This window comes from Gallus gallus, chromosome Z (genome assembly GCF_016699485.2).
Source record: "Gallus gallus isolate bGalGal1 chromosome Z, bGalGal1.mat.broiler.GRCg7b, whole genome shotgun sequence".
NCBI lineage: Eukaryota > Metazoa > Chordata > Aves > Galliformes > Phasianidae > Gallus > Gallus gallus.
The window spans coordinates 26,172,367-26,186,982 of record NC_052572.1 but is presented as its reverse complement, the minus strand read 5'-3'; the positions used below and the strand labels follow the sequence as shown (position 1 = coordinate 26,186,982).

Below are 14,616 nucleotides of genomic sequence, written 5' to 3'. Positions count from 1 at the left end.
GGGAGCACCCATAGGTGAAGCACCTCGCGGAAGGAGTCAGTGTTGCAGGTCTCTGCACCCAGCATCCCTCCGAGTCCCCTCTCCCCAGTCCTCGTTGGCTCGGTGCCACTGCCCAGGACCTCGGCTGCACAGTGTGCCGGCATGCCTGACTGCCCCAAGGAGCGCGGCTGTGGCGTAGCCGCCACGGAGGGGAAGCCAGCTCGAGCCCAGGCTGCATCAGGGCTCTTCCCACTGGTGCCTTGCCTGGGCTGTGCAGCAGCAGAAGCTGCGGCTCGGCACACCTGAGCTGCGTCTCATCTCTGCAGCACGTGGCTCTCAGATGCAATTCCAAAGAGTCGAGTTCTAGTAGGAATTCATCGAGACCATTTGCTCTCGGTGACGCACTCGGCTTCAGGGTGGACGCATTCCGCACCGAAGCAGGGAACGGCCTCCGCGGGCTGAGCGTAGCCCCTGGCACGGAGCAGCTGCCTGCCGTCGCTGCCCTGGCTGTGGCAGCAGAGCTATGACGCGGCAGGGGCAGAGCCAGGAGCAGGGGGGTCGTCCCCCGCACGTACAAAGGCGGCCAACAGGGAGCAAGCGGCGCGTCAGGCAGGCGGAGACAGAGACGCCTGCCGGGGGCCCGCAATCCCTCGGGGCTGGTGCGTGCATCCAGACGCAGCTCCGGAGGAGTGAGAAGGCTGCCCCCAGAGACCTTTGGCTCTGGGGACCTCCAGAACCTAGGGGTCACCCGTGGGACCAAGGTGCCCGGAAAAGCCTGGAAGTGCAACTGGGGGCCCTGCCTGAACGGCAGATGACGCTGGATCGGTGGGCTGAGGCCAGCTGTATGAGGCTGAGCAAGACTAAGGGCCAGGGACCTGCACTTGTGCTTGTGCTGAAGAGCTCCCAGCCCTGCTTGTGTGGCACAGGTCGCCCCTCCGGCCTCATGTCTCCCACAAGCCACGCAGGAGTGTTTGGGAGCCGTAGGTTTCCCAAAGGCATGAGCTCACGCTCAGGAGGACTTGGGAGGGGTGGGTGAGGCATGTCATGGCCACAGATGTGCCCAAGTGCTTGAGCTGCTGCCCAGGCTGAGAGAGGGGGTTGCCAGGCAGGCTCAGGCGCAGTCAGCCGCCTGAGAGGGAAGTCGGTGCCTGGTATCACACGCTGGCGCGGGTGGACAGACAGACCTGTCTTGGGGCCCAGACAGGGCAAGGTGACAGGCAGTCTCCCGAGCAGACAGAGGGTAAGCATGCGCAGGGTGAGAGGCGCTGGACCCTTGTCTCTGTTCAGGGTAAACGGAGAAGCCTCAGGCAAGCCCTGAGGTCCCCCGAGCGAATAGATTTCAGGCTCTGGTGTGGGAGAAGGAAGAAGCTCGGGATAGCAGCTTGGAACTGGAAAGGGATGATGGCACTAAGAAAGTCCACCCGAGGACCCGAATCACAACCGGTGCCGCTCATCAAAGGTGAAGGGTCTTAGTAATTGGAGACTCCTTGCTGAGGAGCACAGAGGCACCCATCTGCCGCCAGACAACCACACTAGAGAGGTCTGCTGCCCGCATTAGGGGCATCGGGAAGACAGTGTCTGCAACAAGAACACCAGTCAACCGCTGTCCTCTCCTGGTCTTTCAAGCCAGGTCTCACGAGGCTGCAGCCAGGAGATGCAAGAGCATCCACAAAGGACTTTGTGTCCCTTGGGAAGGTGTTGAAGGGGTCGGCAGTGCAGGCGGTGTTCTCCTCAGTCCCCCTGGCTGGAGACTGGCATTCGGCACAAAGAGGAGAGCTGACCACTTGAATGCCTGGTTGCACGAGCGGCGTCATGCCCAAGGCTATGGCTTCTATGCGGGAGAGTTGGACGAGATGGCCTTCAGAGGTCCCTTCCAACTCGCAAGGATTCTGCGATTCCATGAACATTTCCACACGGATCACGGTCTTGCTAAACAGCCTTGCCTGAGCCAGTGAGAAAGATGTGCCTTACCAAGTAAGTCCCATTCCGCCCTTGCAATGGGGTAGCTGTTCAGACTCAAGGTTTCCCGTCGGCAGTGCCCAGGTGTCAGTAGCGGAGCCGGTCTTGTTTCCTATCTTTATTGGTGAGCAGGGATGATGAGATCGAGCGCACCCTCAGTAAGTTTTCAGATGACGCTGGATCGGTGGGCTGAGGCCAGCTGTATGAGGCTGAGCAAGACGGAGGGCCAGGGACCTGCACTTGAGTCCCAACAACCCCACGCAGCGCTACAAGCTCGGGGCAGAGTGGACGGTGTACGTGGTGGGAAAAGATCTGGGGGCGTTAGTCAACAGCCAGCAGCGTGCCCAGACAGCCAAGAAAGCCAACGGCATCCTGGCTTGTATCCTGGCAGTAACAGAGTCGCCAGCAGGACCAGGGCTGTGATTGTTCCTCTGTACGTGGCAACAGAGAGGCCGCACCTGGAGTAGCATGTTCAGTTTTGGGCCCTTCTCTGCAAGGAAGGAAGACACTGAGGTGCAGGAGCGTGTCCAGAGAAGGGCAGTGAAGCTGGTGAAGGCTGTGGAGCACAAGTCTTCTGGGAAGCGGCTGAGGGAACTGGGCTGTTCAGTCTGGAGGAGGCTCAGGGGAGACCGTATTGCTTTTCTACAACCACCTGAAGGGAGGTTGTAGCAAGGAGGGGGTTGGCCTCTCCTCCCAGGGTGACAGCAACAGGACAAGAAGGAACGGCCTTAAGTTGCACCGAAGGGAGGTGCAGGTTGGGTCTGGGGGATTTTTTTCTTGGAAAGAATGGCCAAGCACTGGAACAGTCTGGGCTGGGCGGGGAAGTGGTGGAGTCGCCGTCTCTGGAGGTGTTCAAGAAATGTGTAGACGTGTCACTTGGGGACACTGGGTGGTGATGGGGTGACAGCTGGACGGTTGGATGCAGGGCGACAGAAGATATGCAGGCGGAATCCTTGGGAAACGTAGAGATCAAATGGAAGAGATGAGGTTCTTGGGAAGACAAATCAGTGGGCTGTGGACCTCAACTGCCTCCGCCTCAGAGCGGCCCTGGTAACATGACGGCAGCCAGCAAGATGGCGGCCAGGCGTGTGCAGGCATGGGGTGGGCAGGAGGAGGCAGAGTGCCCGTGCTCAGGCTCCGCCCCACAGCGTGTCACGGTTCCGAGGGCGGGAGGGCAGCATTGTGACTGTCAGCATGCTCACGCTGTGAGTTCAGAGGGGTGGTCCCACCTCTGCCATTGCGGTGGTGACCGGCGTTTAGCGATGGCTGAGAGCAGCTCTCTCTTTGTCCCTGTAACTCTTGTCCCTCTCCATGGCCTCAAGGTCCTGGTGGCCGGAGTCTCCCTGCTCACCGTGATCCGACACCTACGGGTAGGGGAGATTTGAGGGTGGTGGGGGTGACTTGTGGCTGGGGGAATCGGGAGCAGTGCTGCGGGACCACCCAGCAGTGGGACTGAGCCATGTCCGTGTGTCCGCAGGCCGGCAGACGACGCTTGCGGTGGAGGAGATGGTGGCAGCAAGCAGTGGCACCGGAGCCAGGTAGGTCCTCTGAGGGTCAGCCCGTGCCCCGGGCTTGCCCAGGAGCATCCGTCCCCAGGCCTAGCTGAGCCCAGAACCTGGCCCAGTGCAGCCTGGCCAGGCGGGCCCATGGCACGGGTGTCCAAACTTTTTGGCTTGTCTGGGCTGCACTGAGCGAACAGGAATTGTCTCGGGCTGCCTATCCATGAGTTGCCCTGAAAGTAATGCCTCCTGTTTCTTTCCATGAAAGCTACCGATGCGCAGAATCAAACTCTATATCCCACGTCAGGGTACAGAGGAGGTATGTTTGTTACGGCACCGGGCGCGAGGGGGATCTCCAGCGCAGACGACACACTGTCGCTGTTGCCACTGCTGAAACGCACGGCCTCACTGTGCTCCCATCCACTGTCTGATCCCCATACACGTTCAGCAAGCGTGCGCGAATGTCAGCGCGTGCCATAATTCCCGCATGGAGGAATTTGGAGATGCGCCTCTGCTACATGTGCCCTTCTCTGTCAAGCAGCGTTTTTCAGAGTACCCCTCTGCTGCCGCCCGTCACATGGCAACCAAATGCCATGGGATAGTGGTGGGAAGATCCCGCATCTACTTGCTGTCCCACCAACACCCGCCTCTGACAGCGTGGGCCAATGTAAGAGAGTAGCAGGCATTACTTTCGGAGCAGCCCCCATAAAATACATAACGCTTACGGTTCACACCTATAAGCAGCCACGTTCGTTTTAAACTTGAGTACTTTTATTAAGAAAGGACGTGCCTGGCCCAGGGCATCTCTGGAGCCCCTGTCCCGCTGTGGCTCAGGGACCTTCCCTGTTTTGCAGGTGCCGAGAGACAGGCGGCCGGGCACTGGAGCCCCTGCAGTGAGGCCGACGAGGAGCTCCAGCAGCTGCTGCTGTCGGGGCTGCCTGGGCACAGGCCTGTGCTGGGCCCTGACTTCATGCAGGCGGCCTGGAGGAGCCTGGAGGAGCTGGTGGAGCGGAACAGCCTGTCATGCCACTGCTGCAGCTCCCCTGAGGTCCAGAGCTGTCCCGGAAACGGCAAAGTTGACGCCTCGAACGTGCCCCGCAGATCTGCGTGGAGAGCTGAAACCCACAAAGCCCTCAAAATGCACGTGGCCCGGAAAAGCCTGGAAGTGCAACTGGGGGCCCTGCCCGAACGGCTCTTGCTCTCCCAGCAGCAGGCAAGGGGAAGACAATGCCGCCGCATCCTGCCCAAGCTCATCAAGCCAGGGCAGACCCAGCCTCTGCTGCGGCAACGCCTGTCCCCCTTCCTGCAGGCCAAGGGCGACTGCATTGCAGGCAACATTCTCCACAAGCAAGAGCTAAGAGAGTGGAATGAACCCAACCCTACAGAGAAGTCCGTGAACCTGCTGGTGCCGTGCCCCCCCCCTCTTCTGCTTCCCCGGAACGTGGGTCTAACCGGGAAGGTCGTCCAGAGGAAAGCTCATTTCCAGGGCCAGGCTGAGGCACAGGGGCATCCCACAAAGAGGCAGCAGTGCCGCCCCAAGGAGTCGGCAAAGATTCCTTTGCCTCCGAGCCACGCAGCAGCCAAGGAGCAAGAGCGTCCCACGGCTAGCGCAGCGCCTCCTGGCCCGGCCAGCACATCGCTGCTAAAGGACGCCAGCTGTCAAACGGACTCTGCAGGCCCGCGTGTGGGTGACATCAAAGCCAGGAGCCAGCGCCGCAGCGCAGCGCTTGCTATCATCTCCAAGCTGCAGCTCAGTCAGGCGGCTTTTGGGAAGCTCTCCATGCACACGGCCAGAAAATGCCTGGAGGTAAAGCTTCAACGCTTCCCTGCGGTGGTGCGGAGGTCCATGCAGCAGCAGCGTGGGGCGCCCCTTGCCTGCCCAGCTGGCACCAGAGCACCGAGATCCCAGACGGTTCGTAGATACTTCCACAGCCGTCAGGCTCTGTTCCTGAATGAGGAGCAGCGCGAGTGCCTGGAGCTGCACATCCGCTCCATGAAGCTGGAGCGCCTTGGGAACCGCCTCATCTCAGGCAGTCCATTGAAGCCAGCAGTGTCCCAGGAGGAAGAATCTGCCAGCACGTATGTGACCGCACCATCCGAGGCATCTTGGGCTGAGGCAAGCCCCAAAGGCCACAAGCGGCAGCCCCGGAAGGGGAAGAAGTGCCCTAGCAGAGGCAAGAGCACGCGGAGTGCCAAAGTGGCAGGCAGCAGCTTTCCATCTGCCAGGGTAACATTCTGTGGGGTGCAAGAGACCACCACCAGCTACCGCACCTCACTGTTATACAGAGACCCTGACAGTGGACAGTTGTACCCACTGACCGTGGCCGCACCAACTAACAAGAAGGTTTTGAGGAAGATACGCGTGATACCCCAAACACCGCGGATCTCTCCCTCTAAGCCCATCCATGTGTTCATCAGGGAGAGGAAAGGCCAGGCTCGGTAGCGCCGTCTGTCCAAAACAATCTTTTTTTTTTTCTTTTTTTTTTCTTTTTCCTAAATAAATAAGTGTATCTACTTGTGCCCAAGAGCTTTCTCTATGGGGGCCTCCCTGGGGACCGAGGGGGGAGATGGGCTCAGGAGTAGCAGGGATGGTGTGCTGTCCCACAGGAGGACATGCAGGTGAGGATAAGCCCCCCATAAGTTTGGGGGGGCAAGTTGGCTGGGGCTTCTTCTCGCCCCCTGGCCGTGCCCTGGGGGCAGCCTGGGGCTCTGTGACTCATCTGGAGGCGCAGCACCAAGTCCTGCACCGCCTGACGCTGCGAGGGGACTGCGCGCTCCCACAGCACCAGGAACGGGCCGTTGGCTCCTTCTGCAGGCAGGCTTGAGGTGGTGCAGGGCAAGTCCTTTGCCTCACCTTGGCCTGTGATCCAGGAGTCAGCCCTGCCCGCTCGGTGCGGATGGGGATGGGGATGGGGATGGGGATGGGGAAGGCAGCATGAAGCAGGGACCAAGGCCCCAGAATGGCGTCCATTGCCCTCCCAGCACGGGCAGCTGCCAAGTCCTCCCTTGCACTGGCCACACGGTGCATACGGAAAGAACTGGGTTCTCACATTGCCGAAGACGTGAGCTTCCAGGCGCTCCCACTTATCTGACAGTAACTTCTGTTCTCTTAGGCAGCCTGGAAGGCCAACTATATCCCGGGCTGAATTAGAAAAGGGGCGGGCAGCAGGGAGAGGGAGGTGATTGGACTGTCCCCCTCTACTTGGCTCCTGTGAGGCCCCACCCGGAGTACTGGGTCCAGGCCTGGGGTCGCCAGCACAAGGAGGACGTGGAGCTGATAGAGCGGGTCCAGAGGAGGGCCACAAAGATGATCAGAGGGCTGGAGCACCTCTGCTAGGAAGAAAGCTTGAGGGAACCGGGCTTGTTTAGCTTGGAGAAGAGAAGGCTCCGGGGAGACCTCACTGTGGCCTTGCAGTACTTGAAGGGAGCGTATCAACAGGATGGGGAATGACTGTTGACGTGAGTTGATAGTGAGAGGACAAGGGGGGATGGTTTTAAGCTGAGGCAGGGGAGGTTTAGCTTAGATAGTAGGAGGAAGTTTTTCACACAGAGGGTGGTGACGCACTGGAACGGGTTGCCCAAGGAGGTTGTGGATGCCCCATCCCTGGAGGCATTCCAGGCCAGGCTGGATGTGGCTCCGGGCAGCCTGGTCTCGCGGCTGGCCACCCTGCCCATAGCAGGAGGCTTGCAACTAGGTGATCTTTGAGGTCTCTTTCAACCCAGGCCATTCTGTGCTTCTATGCTTCTATGCTTCTATGATTCCATGGACCGTTTTCTGAGTCCCTGGCGCGCACAGATACAGTTCAGCTGGTCACTCTGCTTCCCCACCAAAAAAAAGGGAGCTATGCCCTTTTTACCTGCCAGTGTGAGATGCCCACACTGCTCCTGGGAGCTGCCCTGGGAGCCCAGCCAGACGGCTGCTGTCTTAGAGGCTGAGCAACGCTGAGACAGATTTTCTGGAAGGAGCTCCCAGCCCTGCTTGTATGGCACACGTCACCCCTGCGGCCTCATGTCTCCCACAAGCCACGCAAGAGTGCTTGGGAGCCGTAGGTTTCCCAGAGGCAGGAGCTCATGCTCAGGAAGACTCTGGGGCTTGGAGAAAGTCCAGGCTCAAGGACGACTAGGCGGGAGGCAGCAAATGCCCCTCTGAATGAGAGCTGGCACCCAGGAGCTCTGGCTCACAGCAGCCATTCTACGAAGCAGTGGCAGGATGCAGGCCATGGTCACCTGCTCCTCCCAGTCTCCAGGCGTTCCCTTCCTCACTGCTGTCTACAGCCAGGCTCCCCTTGCAAGGCCACGCTCCCACCACCTGCGCTCCATAGGAGCCATGCTCCTCCAACAGCTGGGGTTGCAGGGGGTGCTGTGCCCCAGCCACTGGGTAGGGGTGTGCCTAGCGATGCCTGGGGGGGGTGGGCGAGGACAGTGGGGCTGTGGTGGTGCCAGGCTGGGAGCACCCATAGGTGAAGCACCTCGCGGAAGGAGTCAGTGTTGCAGGTCTCTGCACCCAGCATCCCTCCGAGTCCCCTCTCCCCAGTCCTCGTTGGCTCGGTGCCACTGCCCAGGACCTCGGCTGCACAGTGTGCCGGCATGCCTGACTGCCCCAAGGAGCGCGGCTGTGGCGTAGCCGCCACGGAGGGGAAGCCAGCTCGAGCCCAGGCTGCATCAGGGCTCTTCCCACTGGTGCCTTGCCTGGGCTGTGCAGCAGCAGAAGCTGCGGCTCGGCACACCTGAGCTGCGTCTCATCTCTGCAGCACGTGGCTCTCAGATGCAATTCCCAAGAGTCGAGTTCTAGTAGGAATTCATCGAGACCATTTGCTCTCGGTGACGCACTCGGCTTCAGGGTGGACGCATTCCGCACCGAAGCAGGGAACGGCCTCCGCGGGCTGAGCGTAGCCCCTGGCACGGAGCAGCTGCCTGCCGTCGCTGCCCTGGCTGTGGCAGCAGAGCTATGACGCGGCAGGGGCAGAGCCAGGAGCAGGGGGGTCGTCCCCCGCACGTACAAAGGCGGCCAACAGGGAGCAAGCGGCGCGTCAGGCAGGCGGAGACAGAGACGCCTGCCGGGGGCCCGCAATCCCTCGGGGCTGGTGCGTGCATCCAGACGCAGCTCCGGAGGAGTGAGAAGGCTGCCCCCAGAGACCTTTGGCTCTGGGGACCTCCAGAACCTAGGGGTCACCCGTGGGACCAAGGTGCCCGGAAAAGCCTGGAAGTGCAACTGGGGGCCCTGCCTGAACGGCAGATGACGCTGGATCGGTGGGCTGAGGCCAGCTGTATGAGGCTGAGCAAGACTAAGGGCCAGGGACCTGCACTTGTGCTTGTGCTGAAGAGCTCCCAGCCCTGCTTGTGTGGCACAGGTCGCCCCTCCGGCCTCATGTCTCCCACAAGCCACGCAGGAGTGTTTGGGAGCCGTAGGTTTCCCAAAGGCATGAGCTCACGCTCAGGAGGACTTGGGAGGGGTGGGTGAGGCATGTCATGGCCACAGATGTGCCCAAGTGCTTGAGCTGCTGCCCAGGCTGAGAGAGGGGGTTGCCAGGCAGGCTCAGGCGCAGTCAGCCGCCTGAGAGGGAAGTCGGTGCCTGGTATCACACGCTGGCGCGGGTGGACAGACAGACCTGTCTTGGGGCCCAGACAGGGCAAGGTGACAGGCAGTCTCCCGAGCAGACAGAGGGTAAGCATGCGCAGGGTGAGAGGCGCTGGACCCTTGTCTCTGTTCAGGGTAAACGGAGAAGCCTCAGGCAAGCCCTGAGGTCCCCCGAGCGAATAGATTTCAGGCTCTGGTGTGGGAGAAGGAAGAAGCTCGGGATAGCAGCTTGGAACTGGAAAGGGATGATGGCACTAAGAAAGTCCACCCGAGGACCCGAATCACAACCGGTGCCGCTCATCAAAGGTGAAGGGTCTTAGTAATTGGAGACTCCTTGCTGAGGAGCACAGAGGCACCCATCTGCCGCCAGACAACCACACTAGAGAGGTCTGCTGCCCGCATTAGGGGCATCGGGAAGACAGTGTCTGCAACAAGAACACCAGTCAACCGCTGTCCTCTCCTGGTCTTTCAAGCCAGGTCTCACGAGGCTGCAGCCAGGAGATGCAAGAACATCCACAAAGGACTTTGTGTCCCTTGGGAAGGTGTTGAAGGGGTCGGCAGTGCAGGCGGTGTTCTCCTCAGTCCCCCTGGCTGGAGACTGGCATTCGGCACAAAGAGGAGAGCTGACCACTTGAATGCCTGGTTGCACGAGCGGCGTCATGCCCAAGGCTATGGCTTCTATGCGGGAGAGTTGGACGAGATGGCCTTCAGAGGTCCCTTCCAACTCGCAAGGATTCTGCGATTCCATGAACATTTCCACACGGATCACGGTCTTGCTAAACAGCCTTGCCTGAGCCAGTGAGAAAGATGTGCCTTACCAAGTAAGTCCCATTCCGCCCTTGCAGTGGGGTAGCTGTTCAGACTCAAGGTTTCCCGTCGGCAGTGCCCAGGTGTCAGTAGCGGAGCCGGTCTTGTTTCCTATCTTTATTGGTGAGCGGGATGATGAGATCGAGCGCACCCTCAGTAAGTTTTCAGATGACGCTGGATCGGTGGGCTGAGGCCAGCTGTATGAGGCTGAGCAAGACGGAGGGCCAGGGACCTGCACTTGAGTCCCAACAACCCCACGCAGCGCTACAAGCTCGGGGCAGAGTGGACGGTGTACGTGGTGGGAAAAGATCTGGGGGCGTTAGTCAACAGCCAGCAGCGTGCCCAGACAGCCAAGAAAGTCAACGGCATCCTGGCTTGTATCCTGGCAGTAACAGAGTCGCCAGCAGGACCAGGGCTGTGATTGTTCCTCTGTACGTGGCAACAGAGAGGCCGCACCTGGAGTAGCATGTTCAGTTTTGGGCCCTTCTCTGCAAGGAAGGAAGACACTGAGGTGCAGGAGCGTGTCCAGAGAAGGGCAGTGAAGCTGGTGAAGGCTGTGGAGCACAAGTCTTCTGGGAAGCGGCTGAGGGAACTGGGCTGTTCAGTCTGGAGGAGGCTCAGGGGAGACCGTATTGCTTTTCTACAACCACCTGAAGGGAGGTTGTAGCAAGGAGGGGGTTGGCCTCTCCTCCCAGGTGACAGCAACAGGACAAGAAGGAACGGCCTTAAGTTGCACCGAAGGGAGGTGCAGGTTGGGTCTGGGGGATTTTTTTCTTGGAAAGAATGGCCAAGCACTGGAACAGTCTGGGCTGGGCGGGGAAGTGGTGGAGTCGCCGTCTCTGGAGGTGTTCAAGAAATGTGTAGACGTGTCACTTGGGGACACTGGGTGGTGATGGGGTGACAGCTGGACGGTTGGATGCAGGGCGACAGAAGATATGCAGGCGGAATCCTTGGGAAACGTAGAGATCAAATGGAAGAGATGAGGTTCTTGGGAAGACAAATCAGTGGGCTGTGGACCTCAACTGCCTCCGCCTCAGAGCGGCCCTGGTAACATGACGGCAGCCAGCAAGATGGCGGCCAGGCGTGTGCAGGCATGGGGTGGGCAGGAGGAGGCAGAGTGCCCGTGCTCAGGCTCCGCCCCACAGCGTGTCACGGTTCCGAGGGCGGGAGGGCAGCATTGTGATGTCAGCATGCTCACGCTGTGAGTTCAGAGGGGTGGTCCCACCTCTGCCATTGCGGTGGTGACCGGCGTTTAGCGATGGCTGAGAGCAGCTCTCTCTTTGTCCCTGTAACTCTTGTCCCTCTCCATGGCCTCAAGGTCCTGGTGGCCGGAGTCTCCCTGCTCACCGTGATCCGACACCTACGGGTAGGGGAGATTTGAGGGTGGTGGGGGTGACTTGTGGCTGGGGGAATCGGGAGCAGTGCTGCGGGACCACCCAGCAGTGGGACTGAGCCATGTCCGTGTGTCCGCAGGCCGGCAGACGACGCTTGCGGTGGAGGAGATGGTGGCAGCAAGCAGTGGCACCGGAGCCAGGTAGGTCCTCTGAGGGTCAGCCCGTGCCCCGGGCTTGCCCAGGAGCATCCGTCCCCAGGCCTAGCTGAGCCCAGAACCTGGCCCAGTGCAGCCTGGCCAGGCGGGCCCATGGCACGGGTGTCCAAACTTTTTGGCTTGTCTGGGCTGCACTGAGCGAACAGGAATTGTCTCGGGCTGCCTATCCATGAGTTGCCCTGAAAGTAATGCCTCCTGTTTCTTTCCATGAAAGCTACCGATGCGCAGAATCAAACTCTATATCCCACGTCAGGGTACAGAGGAGGTATGTTTGTTACGGCACCGGGCGCGAGGGGGATCTCCAGCGCAGACGACACACTGTCGCTGTTGCCACTGCTGAAACGCACGGCCTCACTGTGCTCCCATCCACTGTCTGATCCCCATACACGTTCAGCAAGCGTGCGCGAATGTCAGCGCGTGCCATAATTCCCGCATGGAGGAATTTGGAGATGCGCCTCTGCTACATGTGCCCTTCTCTGTCAAGCAGCGTTTTTCAGAGTACCCCTCTGCTGCCGCCCGTCACATGGCAACCAAATGCCATGGGATAGTGGTGGGAAGATCCCGCATCTACTTGCTGTCCCACCAACACCCGCCTCTGACAGCGTGGGCCAATGTAAGAGAGTAGCAGGCATTACTTTCGGAGCAGCCCCCATAAAATACATAACGCTTACGGTTCACACCTATAAGCAGCCACGTTCATTTTAAACTTGAGTACTTTTATTAAGAAAGGACGTGCCTGGCCCAGGGCATCTCTGGAGCCCCTGTCCCGCTGTGGCTCAGGGACCTTCCCTGTTTTGCAGGTGCCGAGAGACAGGCGGCCGGGCACTGGAGCCCCTGCAGTGAGGCCGACGAGGAGCTCCAGCAGCTGCTGCTGTCGGGGCTGCCTGGGCACAGGCCTGTGCTGGGCCCTGACTTCATGCAGGCGGCCTGGAGGAGCCTGGAGGAGCTGGTGGAGCGGAACAGCCTGTCATGCCACTGCTGCAGCTCCCCTGAGGTCCAGAGCTGTCCCGGAAACGGCAAAGTTGACGCCTCGAACGTGCCCCGCAGATCTGCGTGGAGAGCTGAAACCCACAAAGCCCTCAAAATGCACGTGGCCCGGAAAAGCCTGGAAGTGCAACTGGGGGCCCTGCCCGAACGGCTCTTGCTCTCCCAGCAGCAGGCAAGGGGAAGACAATGCCGCCGCATCCTGCCCAAGCTCATCAAGCCAGGGCAGACCCAGCCTCTGCTGCGGCAACGCCTGTCCCCCTTCCTGCAGGCCAAGGGCGACTGCATTGCAGGCAACATTCTCCACAAGCAAGAGCTAAGAGAGTGGAATGAACCCAACCCTACAGAGAAGTCCGTGAACCTGCTGGTGCCGTGCCCCCCCCCTCTTCTGCTTCCCCGGAACGTGGGTCTAACCGGGAAGGTCGTCCAGAGGAAAGCTCATTTCCAGGGCCAGGCTGAGGCACAGGGGCATCCCACAAAGAGGCAGCAGTGCCGCCCCAAGGAGTCGGCAAAGATTCCTTTGCCTCCGAGCCACGCAGCAGCCAAGGAGCAAGAGCGTCCCACGGCTAGCGCAGCGCCTCCTGGCCCGGCCAGCACATCGCTGCTAAAGGACGCCAGCTGTCAAACGGACTCTGCAGGCCCGCGTGTGGGTGACATCAAAGCCAGGAGCCAGCGCCGCAGCGCAGCGCTTGCTATCATCTCCAAGCTGCAGCTCAGTCAGGCGGCTTTTGGGAAGCTCTCCATGCACACGGCCAGAAAATGCCTGGAGGTAAAGCTTCAACGCTTCCCTGCGGTGGTGCGGAGGTCCATGCAGCAGCAGCGTGGGGCGCCCCTTGCCTGCCCAGCTGGCACCAGAGCACCGAGATCCCAGACGGTTCGTAGATACTTCCACAGCCGTCAGGCTCTGTTCCTGAATGAGGAGCAGCGCGAGTGCCTGGAGCTGCACATCCGCTCCATGAAGCTGGAGCGCCTTGGGAACCGCCTCATCTCAGGCAGTCCATTGAAGCCAGCAGTGTCCCAGGAGGAAGAATCTGCCAGCACGTATGTGACCGCACCATCCGAGGCATCTTGGGCTGAGGCAAGCCCCAAAGGCCACAAGCGGCAGCCCCGGAAGGGGAAGAAGTGCCCTAGCAGAGGCAAGAGCACGCGGAGTGCCAAAGTGGCAGGCAGCAGCTTTCCATCTGCCAGGGTAACATTCTGTGGGGTGCAAGAGACCACCACCAGCTACCGCACCTCACTGTTATACAGAGACCCTGACAGTGGACAGTTGTACCCACTGACCGTGGCCGCACCAACTAACAAGAAGGTTTTGAGGAAGATACGCGTGATACCCCAAACACCGCGGATCTCTCCCTCTAAGCCCATCCATGTGTTCATCAGGGAGAGGAAAGGCCAGGCTCGGTAGCGCCGTCTGTCCAAAACAATCTTTTTTTTTTTCTTTTTTTTTTCTTTTTCCTAAATAAATAAGTGTATCTACTTGTGCCCAAGAGCTTTCTCTATGGGGGCCTCCCTGGGGACCGAGGGGGGAGATGGGCTCAGGAGTAGCAGGGATGGTGTGCTGTCCCACAGGAGGACATGCAGATGAGGATAAGCCCCCCATAAGTTTGGGGGGGCAAGTTGGCTGGGGCTTCTTCTCGCCCCCTGGCCGTGCCCTGGGGGCAGCCTGGGGCTCTGTGACTCATCTGGAGGCGCAGCACCAAGTCCTGCACCGCCTGACGCTGCGAGGGGACTGCGCGCTCCCACAGCACCAGGAACGGGCCGTTGGCTCCTTCTGCAGGCAGGCAGGCAGGCAGGCAGGCTTGAGGTGGTGCAGGGCAAGTCCTTTGCCTCACCTTGGCCTGTGATCCAGGAGTCAGCCCTGCCCGCTCGGTGCGGATGGGGATGGGGATGGGGATGGGGAAGGCAGCATGAAGCAGGGACCAAGGCCCCAGAATGGCGTCCATTGCCCTCCCAGCACGGGCAGCTGCCAAGTCCTCCCTTGCACTGGCCACACGGTGCATACGGAAAGAACTGGGTTCTCACATTGCCGAAGACGTGAGCTTCCAGGCGCTCCCACTTATCTGACAGTAACTTCTGTTCTCTTAGGCAGCCTGGAAGGCCAACTATATCCCGGGCTGAATTAGAAAAGGGGCGGGCAGCAGGGAGAGGGAGGTGATTGGACTGTCCCCCTCTACTTGGCTCCTGTGAGGCCCCACCCGGAGTACTGGGTCCAGGCCTGGGGTCGCCAGCACAAGGAGGACGTGGAGCTGATAGAGCGGGTC

General features: G+C 60.2%; 2 protein-coding genes across 3 annotated transcripts; both read left to right on the top strand.

Moving 5' to 3' along the window:
• Window positions 1-3,137: 3,137 nt before the first annotated feature.
• LOC121108540 lies at window positions 3,138-5,951 on the top strand. Its single transcript, XM_040656264.1, has 3 exons — window positions 3,138-3,308; window positions 3,416-3,476; window positions 4,292-5,951. Exons 1-3 carry the CDS (start codon window positions 3,201-3,203, stop codon window positions 5,878-5,880), a joined length of 1,758 nt encoding a protein of 585 aa, XP_040512198.1. The 5' UTR covers window positions 3,138-3,200; the 3' UTR covers window positions 5,881-5,951.
• Window positions 5,952-6,024: 73 nt separating this feature from the next.
• Window positions 6,025-13,831, top strand: LOC121108539. 2 transcript variants are annotated; one of them, XM_046905726.1, is made up of 3 exons: window positions 6,025-6,056; window positions 11,296-11,356; window positions 12,172-13,831. In XM_046905726.1, the coding sequence occupies exons 1-3, from the start codon at window positions 6,051-6,053 to the stop codon at window positions 13,758-13,760; spliced, it is 1,656 nt and encodes a 551-aa protein (XP_046761682.1). In that variant the 5' UTR covers window positions 6,025-6,050; the 3' UTR covers window positions 13,761-13,831. The 2 variants fall into 2 exon arrangements, with proteins under 2 accessions (XP_046761682.1, XP_040512197.1); XM_040656263.2 differs by lacking the exon at window positions 6,025-6,056 and adding an exon at window positions 8,465-11,188.
• The last annotated feature ends 785 nt before the right edge of the window (window positions 13,832-14,616 follow it).